This window comes from Passer montanus, unplaced genomic scaffold (assembly GCF_014805655.1).
Source record: "Passer montanus isolate IOZ18808 unplaced genomic scaffold, ASM1480565v1 scaffold21, whole genome shotgun sequence".
In the NCBI taxonomy this organism is placed as follows: Eukaryota; Metazoa; Chordata; class Aves; order Passeriformes; family Passeridae; genus Passer; species Passer montanus.
In genome coordinates this window covers 1,873,575-1,894,962 of record NW_024366703.1, presented here as the reverse complement: position 1 = coordinate 1,894,962, position 21,388 = coordinate 1,873,575, and the positions used below count along the sequence as shown (strand labels likewise).

Below are 21,388 nucleotides of genomic sequence, written 5' to 3'. Positions count from 1 at the left end.
CTTTGTTGTAGGGAGATTTTTTTATAGGCCATGGAGGTATTTTCTCCAGTTGTTATTGATATTAATCCCTAATTTTCTTCAGCCTTAAAGTACCCATGCCTAATTTAAGTATTTTTGTTTTATTTATTAAGTATGGCCTTTAAGCTTGTGTGTAGAAACTAAATCAATAGTTTCACTGAAATTCTCATTGATCTTCCACCTACTTGATTATTTATACATGTGGATTATTTATACCTGTTCCATATACTCTGGAAGTGAGTTGTATTCTTGTTGTTTACTTGATAAATTCAAATGAGAATTATGGCATAATGTTTCAAAAGAGAAACATGAAACATCTTTTTCTTCATGGATGTTGCATTTGCCTATTTTTATGAAAACTGTAAATATTCTACCTTTAATAATATTGCTGAAAAGGTGGAGCTGTAATCAAATGGCAGGAGAATCACACAGGCTTTCCGGAGTGAAGAGGATTTCTGTTGTCTTAATGGATTGAGTACTGTTGAAGGTGTGTATATTTGTGTGCCACATGACAGTTGCAGTTGCACAGCCCACTCCATCAGAGACCAAATGTTAGAGGGTGGATCTGCAGCCACTGCTTTACTGCAGAGTTTTCTCTTTTTTGCCTTGTGAGGACAGGGGGAAGGGAGGACTGACCTGCAAAGAGTTTTTGATGCTCCTACTGACTCTGTCAATACATTTGTGTTTTTAAAGTAGCTTTGGACTTGTTTCTATTCCCAGGAAAGGAGAGAGCATCCACCCCTCCTAATTTCCAGGGGAAAAGAAGCCACTCTGCTACTAATTCATTAATGCTTCCTTGACATGATGGAAGGCTTTAATGCATCTGCAGTGGGCTTGAATTTTCCACTTTAGAAAACAGCAGAATTTTCTAGAATGTGTTCTGGCCACTGGACTTTAAAGATGATGTTTTATACAATACTTTTTGATACCATTTGGAATTCAGATGCATCTGCATTTTTGTCTAGTTGTCTTTCCTGTGTTTTCCTGTTATCACTGGAATGTCTTCAGTTTATCTTCTAATTTCAGTGAACCTCAGAGTCAAATTGCAGGGCAACGGGATTGGGAGGTAAGGGTGGTGATAGTGACAATGAAAAGTAACACATCTGGCCTCATTGTTTTATAGAGAAGGTTGCAAAGCTCTTATGATGAGTTGTCTTCTGTTAGTTGAAATTATGGATTGTCTGTCTCATGAGATGCTAATTGTATAACTCCATTATATGTGGATCTGGAAGCTGACAAATAACATAACTAGAATTTGTTTTGATTACCAATGTTATGATGATCCAGTGTGTCTTGGATTTGGTTGTTGCCAGATCAGTAAACATGCATAGCTGTATTCTCATCAACCAGAGATATGTGTGAAAAACCTGACTGAAGCAACTCTTTTAATTTTCTGTTCATCAAGAAAAGATGCTTTGGGACCCTGTTTGCGTTCCAGGGCAGTTCAGTGCAGGAGTGGGAACTGCTGATTACCTTCTTCATGGCTTAACTCTTGAGAGTCCCAGTTCTTACTGTAATTTGTCTGATTGTGCATATATCCTAAACAATGTTAGCTGGAAACTCTTTAAAATATTACAAATTAAATACTTGTTTCACTCAGGTTACTGGAGAAGAGCTTCCTGTGATGTCTTTTTCCAGCTTTTCCATAGATTAAAAGGATTTTGTTCACTATGAAGATACTATGTCTCCAGCTATGCAGGGTTCCCAAACTGGAATGTATTGTGTTAATCATGCTTGGGCTCAAAGTGGAAATGAAGAAAATGCTGGCAGCATTTGAACTTGGGAAGTAAAGGGGCTCTTTTTTTTTTTTTTTTTTTTCCTAGGGATGCTATAGTCTTTTGGATTAAAAGGTAGTCCATTGTCCTTCAAACCTGAACTAGCTGCTCTCTGCAAGTATTTCCCTGGGAGCTTCTGTGTACTGAGCATCTCTGGAAAATCTGCCATTTTATTAAAATGCATGCTGCAACCAGAAATTCAAGGGTGTAGGAAGAGTAGATGTAATGTGAGATTAAACTCTTGCAAAGGATAATTAGGTATGGAAACCAAGGAGAATCATTTCTGCATGCTCAGAGAAGTGTTATTCTAGATGAAACAGCCTTAGCCAGCAGTGTCCAGTGTGAGAGAAAGGACAGAGAGACAGGTGGATGACCAGCTCAAATCTTTTCTTGCTCAGAACTGTGCAAAGGTGTTTTGATCTGTAGATGAGCAGGAATTGAGTTTACTATATATTTTATTATTTTTTCCTTACCCTTTTTGTGGCCTTTCCCTTTTCACTAATGTTTGTGTCCATTACAGGGTTTGATACTGCTGCAAGGCAGTCAGGTGAACGAGCTGCCACCTAATCCTGATGAACCAGGAAAACATCTATTTGAAATTACTCCAGGTATGCCAGCATTTTTTTGTGCTTTCACTCTAACATCACATCGTTCCCATCAGTTGTCACTAATGGTAACTGAGTTGTATTGATCACTCCTGAATGTTCGGATACACTGGCAATATCATCCAGTGAGGCTGAGAAAAGGGACTTGACTACATGATGTTCTTTGTTCTGGATATAAGTGCTGCTGTGGTGCCTCATTTTCATTTTACAGCAGTTGAGATGCATCATCATGATCCTTGACTTTCCTCTTTGGAGTGGCTCTTTGCTTGGAGCGTTGTGTGGTCTCTCTATGGGTGCACTCTTCTGGTTGTTACAGGAAAAACAGGCACAGAGCACAGCACAGAACTTATGGAAAAGTGGTATCTGCATGCAATTTCTTTCATGTATACTAATTATTTTGGGAAGTGGGTGGGAAGGCAGACAAAAAGCTTCAGAACACTTCCCTTTTGCATAAAAGTTTTAAGAAAATAAATGACCTAGCATGGAAGTGAGATTGAAATTTTTTCAGGTAGAAAATCTAATGATCTGTCACTGTAGTATTAATCTAAAACTTTTGCAGTCATTTTAGCTCCCATAGGAAGGCTTGCTGGGGTCAGTTAGTATCTCCAGGACAGATTTAGAATTAAGTTCCCTGTTGCAGTATAGGAGCAATTCAATTCAGTTGATTTAGTTCTGATTGTATTTGTGTTCAAACCCTGTGAATGGGTTTGAATGCAGTGTATTTTGGAGGTAGTTTCGGGTGGCAGGCTCTACAGAAGAGAAAAACCTGTTGCAGTGCTGCAGTGTTACAGCAGAGGAATGAGAGCCCTGAAAGGACTGAGCCAGTTCATCCATCTCCCAGGACCTGAAGACCGAGTTCCTAGAAACAAAGAGGCAGAGAATGTGACTGTGCTAAAAACTGAGTGCGCTGACTCCGTCATGCTTGTTCTGCATGGGCTACCTGTCCATGCTGCTTGGCATTGTCTCTCCCCACAGCATTGGTGCTGTCAGTAGGGTAGATAAAAGTAATTGCTTTAGGCTGCCTTGTGTTTTTTAATGGAATTTTTTAAAAACAAACACTTGCCCCTGTATGTTGTTGCTGTGGAGTCAGGTCTGTTTTTACTCTTTGGGGTCTTTTTATTACCACCCAGTTAGGCTGGCTTAAAATGCCATTTTTGCACACCCCTCTTGAGACAGTATCAGGCGGAGCAAGAACAGGCAGTGCTGTAAGGTTTTCAGCAACCCCACCAGGCAGTGTTTTGCAATACCTTAGTCACAGAATTCTGTTTGACATGCAGGAAGCTACTTGGGGAGAAGAGAGTTATTTTTTCCTCTTACTTATCACTATTCACTATCTATTAATGCCTTTTTTTCCCTTATACTGCACTGTGCCCTCATAGACAGGGCCCCACAAACAGCCGGGCATTGGGCCCACAGTGTTGCCTGTATGGAGGATCTCCAAGGAAGTGGCATTAATTGTTGGTCTGATGTGACACATCTGCACCATTTTGCAAAAATTGTGTCCCATACTGTTGCAGAAGGACTGTGGGCCTGCAATGTGAAAATACTTGGGTTGTTGTGATTGTGAATGATCCCATGTGTTCTGGCAGTCATCTGAAATAATTAACTGAGCCACAGACTGGTTTTATTGAGTTTCCTGCAGATTTAAAGTTCTTCTGATTCCAGATGTCAAAATAACCACTTGTCCAACTTATCAGGTTATATTTCTGTAGCCTGCAAAAGAATTGTCCTAAACTGCAGGTAGCTGTTGCTTCAGGTGAGTTGGTAAAGCAGGGCCATGTGGCTAGTTGAAAGGGACTATTCAGAAAGGAGGAAAAAATGACACTTTCACATGGTCATGGATCCCAGGATATGTGTGTTCAGTCTGGTGTATTGACACTGCACATTTCTGTGTTCCCTGAAAAAACTATTCAGTCTTAGTGTAGTGCTGACTTGTCTGCAAAATGAAGATATTTTCCCTAACTTATGCAGCTAAATCCCATTTGTAGCAAACTTAGTTGCTACATGGATAGTAAATATTGAAAACCACTATAAATAGCCAGTCAATACAGACTGTGATTGACACAGACGTCACTGGAGAATGTGGCCTGAAGAGTTCCCCATTTTGTTCACAGTACATTTATTCTGTGCTGGTTTTGGCATAAATGCCTTTTCTTTTTTTGCATGTGTTCTGAAATGACCGTGTTCTGCGTGGCTGCCAGCCTGCAGAACACCCACGTAGTGAACAGCTCTGAAACGGATGCCAGATAGGAAGGGGAGCACAAATGATCTTGTAGGACCCAGATCTTTATTTCCCATCCCTTCCCATCTTTCCCTGTGTTGGATGTATGGCCATGATCACATTTCTACCTAACTGTGTTTCATTTATCCCACCATAAGCTAGGACTCTACAGTTTCTATAGGGATGGTAAGATTTTTTTTAAAATCTATCTTAGCTAAATTGGAGATTTTTGTGAATACAGGTGCATTCAATAGCTCTAAGTATAGATTAGGGTTTTACTGTGCTAGTAAGCATCAGAGCTTTAACTAATAAAATTAAGAATGGAGTGTAACATTCATAAAGTGTACCTATAGCTGATACCAGCTTATCTGGCAAAGAGAAGAGGCTGAGATCTGAGAAATGTTCAGAGAGTTCCAAAGTCTGTGGTACCAGTTATCTGCAAAACCCTATTTTGTGATTGATGGCTGAGGCATTCAGCCTCTTTGCTGTGCAACTGTTGCTGAGATCTTGCCACCTTTCCTCTGCTGCAGGCTGTGTTAAGTTTGGCTGTGAGAGCTGTTCCCTGGGAGGGCAGGGACTGGAGTAACAGCATGTCCCGTGCTGTAACAGAGCATGTATTGATTTTCTGCTGAGTAACAAGAACTAATGATGGGCATTGTGTATTATTCATGTTTCATCAAGTTCATTTCTAAGCTGTATAGGGCAGCTGGGAGGAGGGTTAACTAGGGACATGAGAGACTGCAGAACAGTTCTACAGTCAAACCAGGGTTAGATCTGGTGACAGAACTTCCTGAAATATATTCTCTATATTCCTTTTTGAGGAAACTGTGTAAATTTCTGAACCCTTTTGAATTCATTCATGCTTCCCTTCATCACAGAAGTTCAAAGTGGAATGGTGGGGTGAGCTGTGGGTGCAAGTTGTTCTCATACTCCATTGCACATTAGCAGGTGGTGGGGGATGTTTTTGTAAAGTTATGAGGGTAGTATGAGGTCAGGTGTAAATGCTGTACCATTTGGGGTAATAATTCCACAGCAGCTGGTATTTATGGATGAAATTATCTATGTTGTTGGGAAGAGGATTCTGAATCTGGCAACAAAACCAGCATCTGCTGTTGCTAGGGGCAACAGAACAACTCAGTGTTGACCTGGGGTTACAGTGCATTTTGGAGTGGTGTAATATAGCTTGTAAGAAGCCACAGGGATTAAGCTCTGAGAATTTCTTAAGGAATGTTGATGACTTAAGTGCTCCTGAAGTCTCACCTTTTAGGAAATAATGTTTTAATGTCTTGTGGCAAGTGGTCTACCTAGTTTCATTCCCCAGCCTTTGCAGCACTATGACATGCTCAAGTTCTTCTGCAGACAGAGAATTTGCTGATATTGTAGTGTTTTTAGAATCAAGAAGGGGAGTGGTAACAAGGTTCAGAAGTTAGGATGTACTCATGGTACACATTTTGATGTCCCTTATCACTCATGATAGCTAGTTCCCGTTTCTTGCCACAGTGCTTTTTGCCAAGGTGAACAGTGACAGCTCTTAGGTGAGAGTTTCTGTGAGAATGAGTGCAGTTTTGTAATGAGTTTTAATTTTTCCATTGGAAACAGCTGCTGAACGGGTTGATCTTGTTTCCAGATATTTAATCATGTCTTTCATTTCAGCTCTTATGACTGAAAAGAAGTTCTCAAACCAATTGGATTCCAGGTCAATCCAACTAAGGTGGTGAAAACTGCACCTTCAGGTTGTGTTTTTGTGCTCCAATTGAGTTAGCAGTAGCTCTCTCTTTAGTGAAGCAGTTCAGTCCTCTTCATAATTGTTATCTTGGTCTTTTTGTAGACTTAGCCAGAGATCCTTATAGGATCACTGCCTATACATGATCTTCATGTCAAAGGTTATTTTCAAAACTTTAGAAGTCAGTTCTCTATGGTGTGCTCTTTCAGTTAGTTATAAAGACTTAATTCACTGTAGGTAACTTGCCCTTACAAAAGGAACTTGCATGGAATACTGAATCCTTCAAAGATGGAGTAGTGGTTGCATTATGCCAGAAGTTTGGCTGTGGCAAAATAAAATGCTTCATGCAGAAACTTTGTGCGGGGCTTATGCAGAAGCTACTTCATGGCATTGGTTGGGCTACATAACAAGAAGGGAAAACAAAAAAAGGCAGAATAAGAAGGTAGGAGTCCTAATTCTTACAGGAACAATAATTATTGTCTACTTGTTCTGTAGGGGTCCATTTGTGTTGTTGACAATATCTGACAGAGAAGTTGGAGTGGCAGCTTGTTTGTCTTGTACCAGCAGGTGGAATGGTGCCCACAGAGCAGTCTGATCTGTGGTACACTTCTGCATCCCAGGTGATCAACGCTAATTAAGCTATTTTTGTGGCCTTTTTATCTCAGTTCCTGTTGAGATGCTGTGTAATTAAAATACCAGGAGGAGAAATTAGAAATTCATACATTGAAAATCATTCCGTGTTCTCTATTATTCAATGCAAATTGCAATTCTAATTAACAGCAGGATCCTGAGTTTGCCATTGGTAATTAAGTTTTCTCCTGAAGTCTACAGCTGAAAACTGGCTGTGCATATCTGAATATGGAATGATGTTGATATTTGAGAGGTATATTTAGATTCCTGTGATTTTGCACCCACCATATTGACTAGGGAAATGGCAGCAAAATAAAGTAATTTTGTGTCCTCCTAGAAAGTTTAATACAGAGTAGTTGCAGCACTACCTTCTGGAAACACTTAGCAAGAGAGAGCTGTGGATGTTACCATGTCCATGGCATTGCATTGACAAGAAGATTGGTGGTCCTGGTTTTGTGGTGGAGGGCCCTGTCAGATCTGTACTTATGGCTTCTAGATGTCTGGAGCATAGCTGAGAGCATGCAGTTGTATGTCACTAAAAACCTGTCTCTTGGAACATAAGATAGACTTTTCCATTTATTGAGGGGCGAGAAACAATAAATGTTTTTTCTAAATTGTCTTGCCAAAGGAGTGCCCAAAATGATAAAACTGTATGTTTTCTTTGCAGTCATAGTCTGGAAACTGTTTTGTATTTATTACCTTTTTTCTTGGGTTGAGACCTTTAAGGTAATAACGTTTTAACACTCAGATGATGACAGGTACATTTCCTTGCCTTTTTCCAGCTGCACTTGAGTCTTTTTATGCTCAAGTGCAGTTTGAGTTTCCTTGAAAGTGTGTCTCCTGAAGTTCTGTGCCTGGGGAGTGTTGGTGTGTTGTTCTCTCTGCTCTGCTTGCTCCGTCTCTCCTGAGCACTAGATGGTGCTGGCTCTTTCCAGCTTCTGCTTGGGCTCTTGCTTCGGTGATGGCACACGCCTTGAATCCCTGGAGCTCGAGTTCATCCTCTCAGAGGAAACTGGCTACTGTGTTTTGTTCATTCGTGTCTCCTCAAAGCAAATCAGCAAGCAGGAGTTCCCTAACGATGTCTTTGCCCAGGCTGTGAAGCCAATACTGTGCTCTGTAGGCAGAATACAGTACTGAATATTGAATACTGAATACATTCCTGCACGTTTGCTCAGTTGGTTAGAGCGAGGTGCTAGTGATGCCAAGGTTGTGTGCTTGATGCCCATATGGGTCATTCACTTAAAAATCTGGGCTCGATGATCCTTGTGGGTCCCTTCCAACTCAGAATATTCTGTGATTCTGTAGTATTCTATACTGAACATACTCCATGTATTCACAATATACAGCTGCTGTCTCAGATGCCAAAATCAGCAGTCTTTGAAAATGTTCAAGTTCAAATTGTTTACCTATTTGAATCTTGTTTTGGTCTTAAAACTGTAATATAAGAGCAGAACATGTTCTGTATAGACACATACAGAAATGACTGCGTGGGGAAGCCACTTGGATGTCGGTCTCTACTGTTTCAGGTTAATATACTGACCCAGTGCTTATGGGCTGTTTAGTGGCATCTGTCTGACTGTTTTCCTCTTCCCCCATTCTGAGCCTGTTAAACTTATTTTTCAGAATATGTATCTTCAAAATTTTGAAATTTTAATGCATTGACATTTTCCAAAAGGTACTAGCTGCCTTCCTTGGGATTACTCCTTTCCTAATTCTACTGAGATTGTTTATTGAACTGAAAAAAATAGCTTTCATGGCCTGTCTAGACTGTGATAACTTTCTTTAGTTCAACAGAAGTATCAATCAGCTGCCAGTATTTCTAGGCTTGTTTTACTAATGGATTTAAGTTGAACTGGTACTTGAGGAATTAATGGCGTCCCTCATTTCTCTTGTGCAGATAAATACTAGCAGCTCAAGCCTTCCGCAAACAAGGCTTCTCTGCTTACTGATATTCTGATCTGTACTTTCCCTGAATTCTTGACTGTATCATGTCACTGAATTCTTATGAAAAGAGAATGTGGAAAAAAAAGGACTGAACTTTGGTCTCAATTCATGTAACCTTATTGATTTCAGTAAGTGTTGTATTTAGTCCAGTGCTGTATCCCTACTTGACCAGTCCTCTTCTGCCTGCCTAAGGTGATGATTCATTGCAGGTGAAGGTCCTGGGACTGCATCCAGACTTTTGGGCAGAAAGGTTATTGGGATCCTTTTTTCCCCTGAGGGTGATGAGGCTCTCTGATAGTTAAGAATGTTTTGGCTCTCCCTATGTTATCAATTTAAAACATCTTGAAGGGCATCAGGAGGCACCTGAAGCTGCAAACTGCTTTTTGCTTTGTTTTCTTTTTTCCCCTTGGCATATGCAATGCCCAAGGCTTATGTTTGCATTTGGCACGTAATGAACCTGCTTCATTAAATAAACAAGATCCTGCCTTTGTTTTATTAGAAGTGTTTGATCTACTTCAAGTTTTACTGTCTTATCCCTCAGTGCTCTGGGGCCATGGGCAGCTGAAATAAGGACTGGAAATGGGCTGCAGTAGCATACCTGTGTTCTGCTGTCCTGGGATTTGTATTCCAGGAGAAGTTCTGCATTTGATCTCTCATCAGTAGCACCTAGCTGTGTTTAATGCACGTGCTGGCTTTAAAGAAGAATGATGGTTTTTAAAACTTCAATTGCAATCACATAAGTCCTGCTGTGAAAGGAGCATGAGACTTAAGAAATTTCATGAATAGGGCTTTCTGCTAGTGCAGATCATTAAAATGTAACCTCTGACTGGTTTTGAGCAGTCTTCCTTAACCCATTGTATTCCTGAGAGACAAATATAGCATTTTATATAGGTTGCCCTTTGGATATAGAAATATGGCTTTGTAGTGTGATGACACATTGTAGTGAAAATGTACAAGGCATCATTTGATCTCCTCAGGTTGATTTTTCAGTGCAAATTAGGTAAGATTTTGAATACTTCCTGCTGAGACCTTCCAGAGTGTGTTCTGCTATTGAATATTCTGCCTTGAGGATAATATATTAAGTCCTAAGGCATGTGTAGGGAGTAGAGGATTTTTTTTAAAGTATTCTGGTGCAAATACAGCTTTGTTACATATAGATATGCTTATCAAACTGTCAGCATGATCAGTTATGTAGTACCATCTCTATATTTCTTGCTAGTTTGTCAGAAATCAAGTCTTCAGTGATGTTTTACAGCTTGTGTGCTCTGTTGCTGCTGTTATGGGTTAAGTTTTGTTCAGCCCCAGAAACAGCTGTGTTCCCGTTTGCAATAACAATGGGTGAATTCTCCACAAGATTTATGCAATGTCTGAGATCTCTGAGTCTAATAAAGTGCTCTGTTGGGTTAGCATGATGAAGTAAAATAAGGTACATGATATATGGCCATGTCACAGCACACACTGAATTCTAGCAGAAGTGAAATAAAGACAGGAGGAAAAGGCCTCAAGCTGTGCCAGGGGAGGTTCAGGGCAGACATTAGGAAGAATTTATTCACTGAAAGTCTTGTCAAGCCTTGGAACAGGCTGCCCTGGGAGCTGGTGAAGTCACTGTCCCTGGAAGTGTTCAAGAAAAGACTGGATATGGCATTCAATGCTATGGTTTAGTTGACATTGTGATGTTCAAAGGTTGGACACAGTCTTAGAGGACTTTTCCAACCCTAATGATTCTGTGATTCTGTTCTTTGATACTGGCAAGCCTGTAAGGCAGCACCACTCACACTTTTGAGGTACCTGTTAGCACTGTACCTTAACTGCTCAGTAGAATACACTGACTTGGAAATACCATGTGGAAGTCACTCTGGGAAGCAAAGGTAAGAAAAGGAAAACACAGGTCCTTTTACAAGGCTCACAAAAAGCGTGGGGGGGAAAGGGAGGGTGCAGCTGATAGTGTGTTGATCCAGGATCCAAAAGAGAAAACAACTGAGAAACTACAACTGAGAAGCTGCTATCTAGGGTGTTTATGAATGCACTAGTACCAGTTTGAAGTGGCAGCTGGCCCAGTGTCAAACACCTGTGAGAGAGGGTTCACAGGCAAAACCCCCTCTGTATTTGTCTGAAATGGTTTAGGGGTAATTAGTGTGCTATCACTGAGAACTTGTTTGTTCTGGGCTTTTTGAACTTCATAGGGAGGAGGAAATATGGCAAGGATGTATTGCCTATGGGGTAGCACTTAAGCCTTACACCCAGCTTAAGAACATGCAGGGGATTTTGTTTGTTTGTTTGGTATGGGCTTTTTTTTTTTGTGGTTTGGGTTTGGTTGTTTGTTTTTTTTTTGGGGGGGGGGGGGTTTTTTTTTTTTTTTTTTTGGTTTTTTTTTTTTTTGGTGGGGGGGGGTTTGTTTGTTGTTTTTTATTGTTTGTTTTTGGGTTTTTTTTTTTTACTGGGAAGGGATTTAACTCCCTGCGCTAGTTATCGAGGTTTTGTTTCACTGTGGGGAATGCTAATATATATTGCCTTTACTAGCATTACAACAACTTTATTCCCTAAAGTTCATTATGAGCTTCACAGTGTCTCTACTGTACTCATCACAGGGGCTCTGCGCAAGGTACTGTTCTCTAGGAGAGGTGAGGCAGCTGGGGTCAGGACTGTGGTCTGTATAGTATATTCTGATGAGCTTAATATTCCTAATTCTTTTTCAAGCACTCTAATTGAAACGAATGTGATTTCTTCCATTAGGAAGCCAAAGTTCAGGTCATTGGTCATTATATAGTTTTTTATTTTGACAGTCTTTAAATGTTCACTTTATCAAAGTTTGTGTCCCTTATCTCTGTTCTGGCAGGTGCACAGGCCTGTAAAGAGGCATTCTTTCAAAGTGTGCCTTTGAATCTTAGCAAGAGTCCATTGCTCATCTAAGTGGAGTCCACTTAAGATGTTGATACCCATGTTTCCACATGGTATCAGAAATGTTATGTATCATCCTGGACTCCTAAAGCACTGTTATTAGTTCTGGATTTTGTTTTTAACCACCAACTGTCAGACAGACATGAAAACCTGGGGGAAGGGGCAGGAGGAATTTGAGATAACAAAGAAAAGAGCTGTGAAATTAAAAGTATACAGTGTTAAAAGAAAGTGTGTGTAAGAAAATAGACTCTTAAAACTGACCATGTATTATTTGCTTTGAAGGATAATTGTGCAGACTGTGTTGCTTCCCTGAATTTTGGGTTGTGTATTTTACTATGAAGATTTATAAGCACTCTGGCAACTGCTGACTTGAGAGATGAAGAGCCTTGTCTATATTAGTAATTCTGTTCCAGTATAATTGTGTGAAAAGAAAGCCTGTACTGACACAATAGTGTAATGAGGAGAAAGACTACTTTTATTAACACAAAGAGAAATGTCTGTAGAGATCACTATTGTGTGAGAACCCTTCTGCTCCACAGAGACTACAAAGGCTCTGTTTTTACAGCGTGTGGTTTGTATATGAATCAGAGACTCAAAATTATGCCTTCTGGAAGGGTTCAGCAGAAGATATTTTCCAGATTAAATTAATTCTGGTCCACTTTGAGTGGACAGACCAGGTTTCAGCTGCCTGTTTCTGTCCCTGTGTCTTTTATAGGTCTTGGGCACCGACCATAAGTGTCATGTGTTGCCAATACTCTAGAACATGGAAGTAGATATCCTACCTTTAATTAGCTCTGTGACCCAAACACATTGCAGCAGAAAATAGAGGAAGTTAGTACAAGTGGAAATATTGTGCTTAGATCATGCTTGATAAGAGAAATTTTTTCACCTCAGCCCTGGTTCTGAAGCTGGTGAAGGTCTGTGGAAGGTGTCATAATTGTTGCTGTGGGCCTGTAGGATGGCTGTCTTACTGAAGGGGGTATGAATTCAATGAGATTTGAGGAGGACCAGTGAGAAGAAATTCAGTGTTCTCCCTTAGTAGTGTTTTGAAGTTACAGCTGTTTCCTCTTGGAAAGACAGTTTTGACATAATTTTTAATGCCAACATCAGCACAGGGTTCTGCTTTGGTCTTGGTAACTTCAATAGAAACACTTAGCTACACATGAGGAGTTATTTCTTGATTACCTTCAGCAAGGCATTGTTGGCAATAGGAGTCCAGATATTTTTGCTCAAACTCAGACCTCCATGTCATTGCCTTTTAAGTTCTGCAGCCAGTCAAGTTTTCTCTCTGTGAGCCAAAGCAGATCCTCCTCTCTTTCTAGAAGGAAGGATTCTTTGAAGTTAGTAAGTGCAAAAACTTGCATACATTAATTGTGGGCTGTCTGCTCTGTGTACACTGGGATCTGTGAGGAAAGGGTTCCTTTCAGCAGTTTTGAGTGCTAAGGGCAGCAGGATGCCTTCAGGTATTTGCAGTAAAGCTGCTTCTTAGCAGCTGTGTGCTTAGCTGATCTTCCCCTTTGGGCTCTAAGCTGGTGGGAACTGTGCAAGAGCAGCCATGGATCCATGGCAGAGCCAGGCAGGAATTGCTGATGTCAGCCAGTGTGCCCACCTGCTGCTGAGAGCTGTGCTAGCCCTCCAGCCAGACTGCCCTGCTGCTGACGAAAATGGAACAGTAACAATGGCAGCTCTGCCACAACCAGTTGCAAAAGGGGACTTTGTCCATGTGTAAGCCTTGACAGTTCAGGGATTTTTTTGTGTTCCCTCTGTACTTCAGTGCCAGAGGGCCAAGATCTTGCTGATGCCCTCAAAGTGAAAACCTGGGGGCTCTCTAGCACAGTATGGCTAAAGCTGTATTGGAATTTCCAACCAAGCTTTCTTCATTTGTTGATGCCTGCACGTGAAATTCTTTAATTTTTTGAGTTCATCAGAATTCAGGGAATTCCTTTTTGCACTTCACAAGTGCTTTAGGCTGTGGAGTCATTATTTGAAGGAAAAAGAAGATGGACATCTTTGAATCTCCTAAAATATGGCCATTTTCATGTTCCATTAATATGAAAAAATGTCCAAATGCCAGTGAAAATTATTTTCATGGGAGTGTCAGATGGTATGACTGAGTTTCTTTTGGAATTACAGTGATTGGATGGAGAAGAGAAAGCAATGGATCTAGTCAAATCAGAAGAACTTTTTATAAGCTTGGTATCTTTTGACTCTTTCTGGACTAGAAATTGTTCAATAGGACAAGGCCAGATGTTTGAAATGTTATTCCTGACAGAACAGGGGCCTTTTGATCCTTCTTTTTTTTAAGCCTGTGAGCCTTTTCTTAACAGACCTGTGGTTCATTGTAAACTCAGCCTAACCTGGTTAACAGGAATGCATTTTAGGTCACTTGGGGCAAGGCAACCTGTGAATACAAAGTGTGTACTTTCATGCTGTCTCTCATACAGTCTGGTGATATATCTACATTGACCTCATGCTTTCTATGCTAATGTCTTCTATGAAGAATAGATGAACTATAAATTGTTCCTTTAAACCATGAAGGTCTAATTCTTCTCTCAGCAGGTTATTTTTCAGAGTCTTTGGAGCCCAGAGAACTGGAGTTTTCAAAAACATTTCCTTTGCAGTTTATATTAAACATACTAGAAGTGTGTATTTGGAGGGCAGGGGATGATGAAGACTGGGGTTTGAAAGGGTGAGGATGGTTTACATTGCTCTGCTCTCACAGGAAAAAGCCTTAGGGGAGGTAGCATATCACTTTATTAATAAATACTAGGCTAGAAAATTCACTTTGTAGTTTCAGGCTCTTATAAGAAATGTAATTGGTCTTTAAGGGAGAGTATTTAGATATGTATGAACTAAGACTGGATGTAATGTACTCTTCTACCTCTATTATTATATTGCCAGAATAGTCTTTTTTTTCTTCTGAGTCCAATGGCTATTTGCAAATCTGTGGAGAGTCATAGAGTGTTTCCACTGTGGCCTGGCAAGCCACTTCTACTTGCTTTACCATGTATTTTGGAAATCCTGGGAATAATCCATCCTGACTCAGAAAGTAAACTTCTCATTTTAGTAAGGCTTTAACTTTTGAAGAGGAAGTCTATAATTTGCCCTGGTTTACAGATTATTGATTGATATGGAAAAGATCATAGTATAAATAATTTTACAGATCACGCAAAACAAGCTTTTATTGGCCAAGCTTGAAAATTCTAACACATTCTTCTGAATTTTGAGCATGGATATTAGTATAAATTGTAAGCTTTTCATGAGTGCATGTATCATACTGGCTGGCTTAGGTCCATTCTCTGTGAAGTCCAGCTCACCTGTTTAATAGTAATGATGCAAGGTGGTATTACCATTTGTGTTCTTCAGATAAATTTTGCCTCTTGGGAGGAGGAAATGGTGAGGAAAATCCCCAAAGCTATGTAATTCTGGCCTTATGTCTAAAAAATCTTCCAAAATGAATGCTTGCCCAGTTCTAGAAATGTAACTCTGATATAGCTGGGAATCACAAAAACCATTTGTTTCCTAGTAAAGGAATGATTAGTAAATTCCTTCAGCCACTAATACTCTGTCATGTCTGCAATGAATCATTGAACTAGAATAACCTATTCCTCTGCCATCCTGCAATTTTTAAAAATTTACTTGGTTAGAGTACTTTTTCCCCCAGAATATAAGTGGTTGGCTTAACTAAAACTGAAATCTTTCCCTCTGGCTTCCAGATGTTTAACATTGTCCAGAAATATGAAAGTTAATTTTTCACACAGTACCCTTTAGCAGCTGGCTTTCCTTTTCAGTGGCAGGCAATACACTACAGTATTTCTTAAGAAATGAGAGGGAATATAAACTTTAAATCAAAAATTTCAGAGGGTGGAGCCAAGAGCTATGGCTGGAGAAAAAAAAAGTGCAAAATAGATGTGTTATTCAACAAATCTTAGGACACTCAGTCTGCACCAGTTCATTTTACAGGGATCTGTTGAATGGAGTTTTGGAGTTTTTTAAAGATCAGACTAATGTTTTAGCATTTGAAATCCAAATTTAGACATTGAACTCTGAGCTCCTGATTTTGTAAATCTAAACTTGGTGTGTGCTGTTTAAGGAGAAGATATGCGTGGTTAACTCTAGGTGTAAAAGGTCAAATTGTTAAGAATTATAGATATTCCATCTTGAGCAGCTCCTGTTATACAGACTGACTTACATGTATTAACAGAAATTAGTCTTGAAAGAATCATACTGCAGAGTAAGTGGGTTTTGTTGCTGGTGAAGTGAAAGCATATCCACATTTGTTACTGCACAAATAGGCTAATACCTACTTGAAATTTTTGCTGTATGTAAATATAAATTCAGTGTATATAATATTAAAATTATATATGAAAATCTCAATTTTATTTGACCCAGACAGGTTTGCCTATCTTTCATACAAGAATCTTGTGCTGAGCCTTCCAACCCTTCAGGTGGTGTCAGACCTTGTACCTATAGCAATCAATCAATCAACATGTTAGGGTCTAGGATGAGAGTTTCTAGGGTTGCCTTTATTTATGACAAATATTTGAGTGGCAGTTCTGCACTCTTACCTTCATTAGGTGACTGCTGAGATGATCTGCCTGGGCCTGACTGCATTCAAAGGAGAAACTAAGTGTGGTTTAGACATTAAAGAATCTTGAATTTCCCATGGGATGACAGATCCAGACATCTGACTTCTGCATCTCCCAAACAATGCTCAGTTATCTCAAATATTTTTTGTTTTTGTAAATCTCAGGCGTTTTTGTTTTGTTTTAAACTTGATGGTACCACTCCTCTTCCCCCAAAAATGGTGTCTGGTGTGTATCCATGTACTCTGCCGGCCTGACCCTCTGCTAGCTCTTTCTCTCTGCTAGGATTTGGACTGGCAGTATGTTTGACAGCAGACACCTATTGGCTTAAATTTTAGGAAACTTAATGAGTGTCCTCTGAAGTTAAAATGACAAATGATCTGCAAAGTGCACTGAAGGTATGTAGAGCATGAATGTTCTGGATGAAATTATTTATATGGATTTTTCAGCTTATAAAAAGAGGCGGTAGTGTTAGTTTACTAGATATTTGGGGTCTTTATTTAATCACATTTTCACTCATGCTTTTTTGGTTGAATTTTCAATGAACAGCTCTTTAGCTATAATTTTTTCCCTGAGTGTTTTGTCTTTTCTGAGTGTATTTTTTCAATTTTTTCACATTCAAGACTGACACAAATATCAAAGTCATCAATGCATTGAAGACTTTTCCTCAATATCTTTTTTTTTTTTTTTTTAATAAGCTATGTTGAAGAACTGCTTCATTTTGGATGAAATTTGTATTTTGTTGTGAAACTCAAAGCATGGATGGTTCATTTATATGCAAGCTTTGGATGGCTTTCTGAAAGCTGTCAATATTGGCTTATTTTATTGCTGACCTTCACTGTAATTTTTGCCATCTGGAGTAAAAATGAGGGAAGGGCTAAGTGTTCTTTAGCTCAGTTTTGTACAGTGATGCTTCTGGGTAATGCCCTCACAGTAAGGATAGCAGAGTGTCTGCCTTCCTCTTGCCATGAATGCTCCTGAAGACTGTTATTTTAATTACATGGTGGTGGTTATTGCAGTGAATGACTCTCAGCTATTTTCCTCTGGGACCATTTAATTCCTTTAGGTAATGTCACATAATCAAAAGGCAAGACAAACTTCTTGTCAGTTTTCCAAATATTTTGTGAAAATAAGGAGAGTTTAAAACTGTAATGTTTCAGTAATAGACATGAAAAAAACTCGAAAAAAAATTATTGAAATGCTTTGTTGAGGCTGTCAGATTGTCTGAATTAAGCACGTGTGCCAAACCCCTCATCAGGCTCTACCTGTCCATGTGAAGTGATATATGTAATAATACTAAAACTTCTTAAATACTTACATTTCAGTAACTTGTAGGCAGTCTGGGGGTTCCTCTGACGTACACTATCCAGTACCTTTCCATGGAGCTGACTTGGCTGCCAGGGTGGAACAGCTGGAGAGGAGGGTGCTGTCTCCATCCGTGTTATCTGCCACTGCTGCGACAGAGCCGTGAATAAACACTTCGGCTTTTCCAGAGCTTGGAAAACTCCCCCTGCTGGGGGCTGCCTGGAGCTTGCTTTAAACGAAACGGAGAAGCGTTGCCAGGAGATTGTCCAGCCCCTCTAGCAGGTGGTTCACGTGCCTCTTCCCTGAGATCAGATCACCCTCTAGCCAAGAAGGAAGGGAAGTATCTGCTGCTTTACAAGGGCAAGGGAGCGCTCTGCTCAAGAGATGGATTTCCAAGCAGCTGTCAGCTATTGGCACTGTCTGACGAGTTTAGAGGCTCAACAAAACAACTGAGATGAATTCTCACACATCTATCCAAGAGGAACAAGTTGGTACCAGCAAAGTCAGAAAACTGGATCTCCTTCAATTCTCTTGCAGGGATATCTTGAACTTCCTCTAGTATGTTTGGTGGTGCTGGGAAAGTTTTCCTGCCCTGTCTGTCTTCTATCCTGTGTGGGATTTGGTTTTGTTTTGGTTTTTTTTTGTGCTAACTAATGAATGCTCATACTCTGGGATTGCTCAAGTGTGCAGTTAACAGCTGAATACTCTGCAGAAGGAACGCTCTGTAGAACATTATTGTAGTTTTTTTGTTTTGTTTTGCTCTTTTTTTTTTTTTAATCATGGGAGACCTGGTAGACATCTACTTTAGGTCATTCATTTTCTCTCCTGGAAGTCCTTTCTGAAGAACTTTAGCTCAAGCTCAAGAGGCTGAGATATGTACTTGGAGCTAGAACTGCAGATCAGGTCTTGGGCTCAGGCTGTTTCTGGTATTTTAACTGTATTGAAAGATGTAGCTCCTTCACCCCCAAACCTCTATTTGTCTATCTTTCTCCCCTCCCACCCAAACTAATTTTTGTGCATTGCAGACTGCTATCAAAGAGTGTATTCTTTTGCAGTGTCCAGCCTGGAAAAGACTTTATCATTCAGTCATTTTCTTGTGACATCCAACTCTTTAGCTTGATCCAAGCTTTGCAAAGGCAGCCAGTTTGCCTGTGAGCTGGTGTATAAAACACAAAACTGCGTTTCTGCTGCAGTGCTTAGGGCATTGCTGCACCTGGGCACTGGGGCTTCAATAAGCAGGGTCGCTGCTGTGTCTAGAGAACAAGCACAGAGTGATCAGAGATCCAGCAAACATCTTTTTCTAGGAATGTTGTTCTTTCCATTTCCCAAAACAAAAAGCTTATCTTGTCTTTGTGGCTGGTGACTCATTAGGTTAATGCAATTAAAAGTGAGTGTGTAAACGAGCTTTCTGAATGTTGCCAGAGCAGTGCTGACCTTTGCAAGAATGCAAGGTCCCTGTAACACTCAGTATCTCTGTGGAGACTCAGATATATGGTGTTTACTCTTGTGGGGATATAGCATATGACCCTGTCCTATCCTGAGAGAGTTTTGCAAGAGGTGAAATAGTCTGTCTATGCACACTGAAGGGTTCCTCTGGGTGTCTGTTGCCCTCTGGCCATCTGAGAGCCTCTCGCATAAGGCAGGCTCCGGTGGCTCTCATCCCTTCAAAGGGGCGACTATAATTAATAAGCCAGCGCGGTTTAAGGGGCAGGGAGCAGTGAAGCGCTGAGTTCTGCCCGGAGGCCGGCTGCAAATACGGGCGACGAAGGCGGGGGGCTCCAGGGCACCAACCTGCCGCTGGCCCTGCGGAGCCTCCCGGGAGCCCTTGCCCGCCCCGCTCCAGGGATGCTGCAGGCGGCCCCGCCTGGCAGGGAGCGGGCTGCCTGGGGCCGCCGGGGACGCTGCCACCTGCCATGGGGCTGTGCTCCTGCAAAGGCTGCCGTGAGGAGCCCAGAGGTAACTAACTTTCCTTCGGATGCGGCAGGGAAGCTCTCCTTCCCGGGGCGTGCGGCGGGGGCAGCAGCCCCGCCGGGCGAGCGCGGCTCCGGAGCCGCGGGCTCGCTGCGTCCGAACGGGACCGGGGACAGGGAACCCGCGGTACTCCGTGCCCAGTCCTTCGCGAGGTGCCACCACTTCTGCCGTGGCTCGGAAAAACTCGGCAAACTAAACCAAACCCTTAAAACCCGTCTCGATGTGATCTTATGCTTTAAACACAATCCTTGGTTCTTCTTTTTCTCCACTAACAAGTAAAATTTGATGGGAGGGGGACTTGTTGTTTCTTTTCGGAAAGGTTGTTAATGTGGCAATAGCATTAGCTGGCAAACTTTCCTCATCTGTTCTGTGTACTGAAGTTGGGTATTTTCTGAAGTGTCAAGCTCCCAGTAGTCTAGAAGAAACTGCTTTAGGAGGCAGTGTCTCCAATGCACTTAAAGATACTGGAATTCTCCTAAGGATTTTCAGGGTGGCTCCTGGATGGGTTTATGTGTTGGGACCAGCCTCTGACATCCTGTCTGCTTTGGGAAAAGTTTGTAGTTGATATTCAGGGGCTCTAAGAGTAGATATTGTGTGAGCCCAAAGAGAAGTGTATCTTTCCTCAGTAGAAAGCAGTTTCATAAGAATAGTGTTCAAAAACGTTACTGTGCTTGGTGTTTGTAAAATAAATGCTTGACTGCTTTGACTTTTTTGACAGCTGAAAATAATTCTTTTAGTAATCAAAATCCTCTGAAGTTGAATTCTTGAGAAAATAAGGGGGGGAAATTGCTTCCTGTGCAAAACTTTGGAAGAAACACCCTTGATAGTCACTACCCTGGAAGTATGATTCAGATCATGGTAGAAATTTAGCACACACACTCTAGTTTTGAAACCAAGGGAAAAATAAACACATTGGTGAAATTTTGTGAGTATGGGGCTGCTGTCTTCACAGTTGCATCAAGTTAAAGTTTGTAAGCTTCATAAAGCTGAATGTGGCAGTCTAAAAGCTGATCTGAAGTAATATCAGTAACTGTCAGTTATATTAGAAGCATAAACACTGAAACAAATTTCCCTGCCAGGAGTAGAGAAGACCAGGTAAAAGGATATCTAGTCTTTCAATTATTATTGGGTTGACTATGCCCAGATTGTCAGTGTGGGACCTGGTGAATGGATGTGAATTTCCCTCTAAAGACAGGAAAAGGAAAAAAGATTTGAGCAAAATACCCCTGAACTTTGGATGGGGAATACAGTAGGATTTTTCATATGCATCTGGTTTTAATCTGTTGAGGAAGGGGAGGCTTAGATTGGGTGTTATCAAAAAACATTTGTCCTCATTCTGGCATGAATCCAGTCACCTCATTCACTTGAGTGAAATTGTATTTATCTTCCTCGGGAAGAGCTTCTACAAACAATGGGTGTTTCAGCTAGCATATTGCATTCAGGCTTGAAAGAACAAAGTATGCTTGTGTCAAAATTGCACATTTGTGTAAACCTGCAGACATCAGTGACGCCACACCATTCTCTGAGAACTTATACGGTTGAGATATGTATTTGCATAAAATTATATTCTGCCTGTGTAACCCTATCTAGTATGTAATACTAATAAATGTTTTGAGGATTTCTTTCAAGGCTGGCCCGTTAAAGGTCCTGCAGGCTTATTTTCTCTTATTTGGAAAATATATTTTAAGTAATTCCTGTGTAACAGAATAAAT

At 40.7% G+C, this 21,388-nt stretch overlaps 1 protein-coding gene across 5 annotated transcripts in view; it reads left to right on the top strand.

The window, feature by feature from the left end:
* ARHGAP22 (Rho GTPase activating protein 22) overlaps positions 1–21,388 on the top strand; it is a 124,994-nt gene that overhangs the window by 17,831 nt on the left and 85,775 nt on the right. For 4 of the 5 annotated variants that reach the window (XM_039709433.1, XM_039709432.1, XM_039709431.1 and 1 more), the window contains exon 3: positions 2,314–2,401. In XM_039709433.1, coding sequence (XP_039565367.1) covers positions 2,314–2,401 — 88 coding nt within the window. Of the gene's footprint in view, positions 1–2,313; positions 2,402–19,554; positions 19,662–21,388 lie in introns of those variants that run through there. The other variant, XM_039709435.1, reaches the window with a different exon arrangement.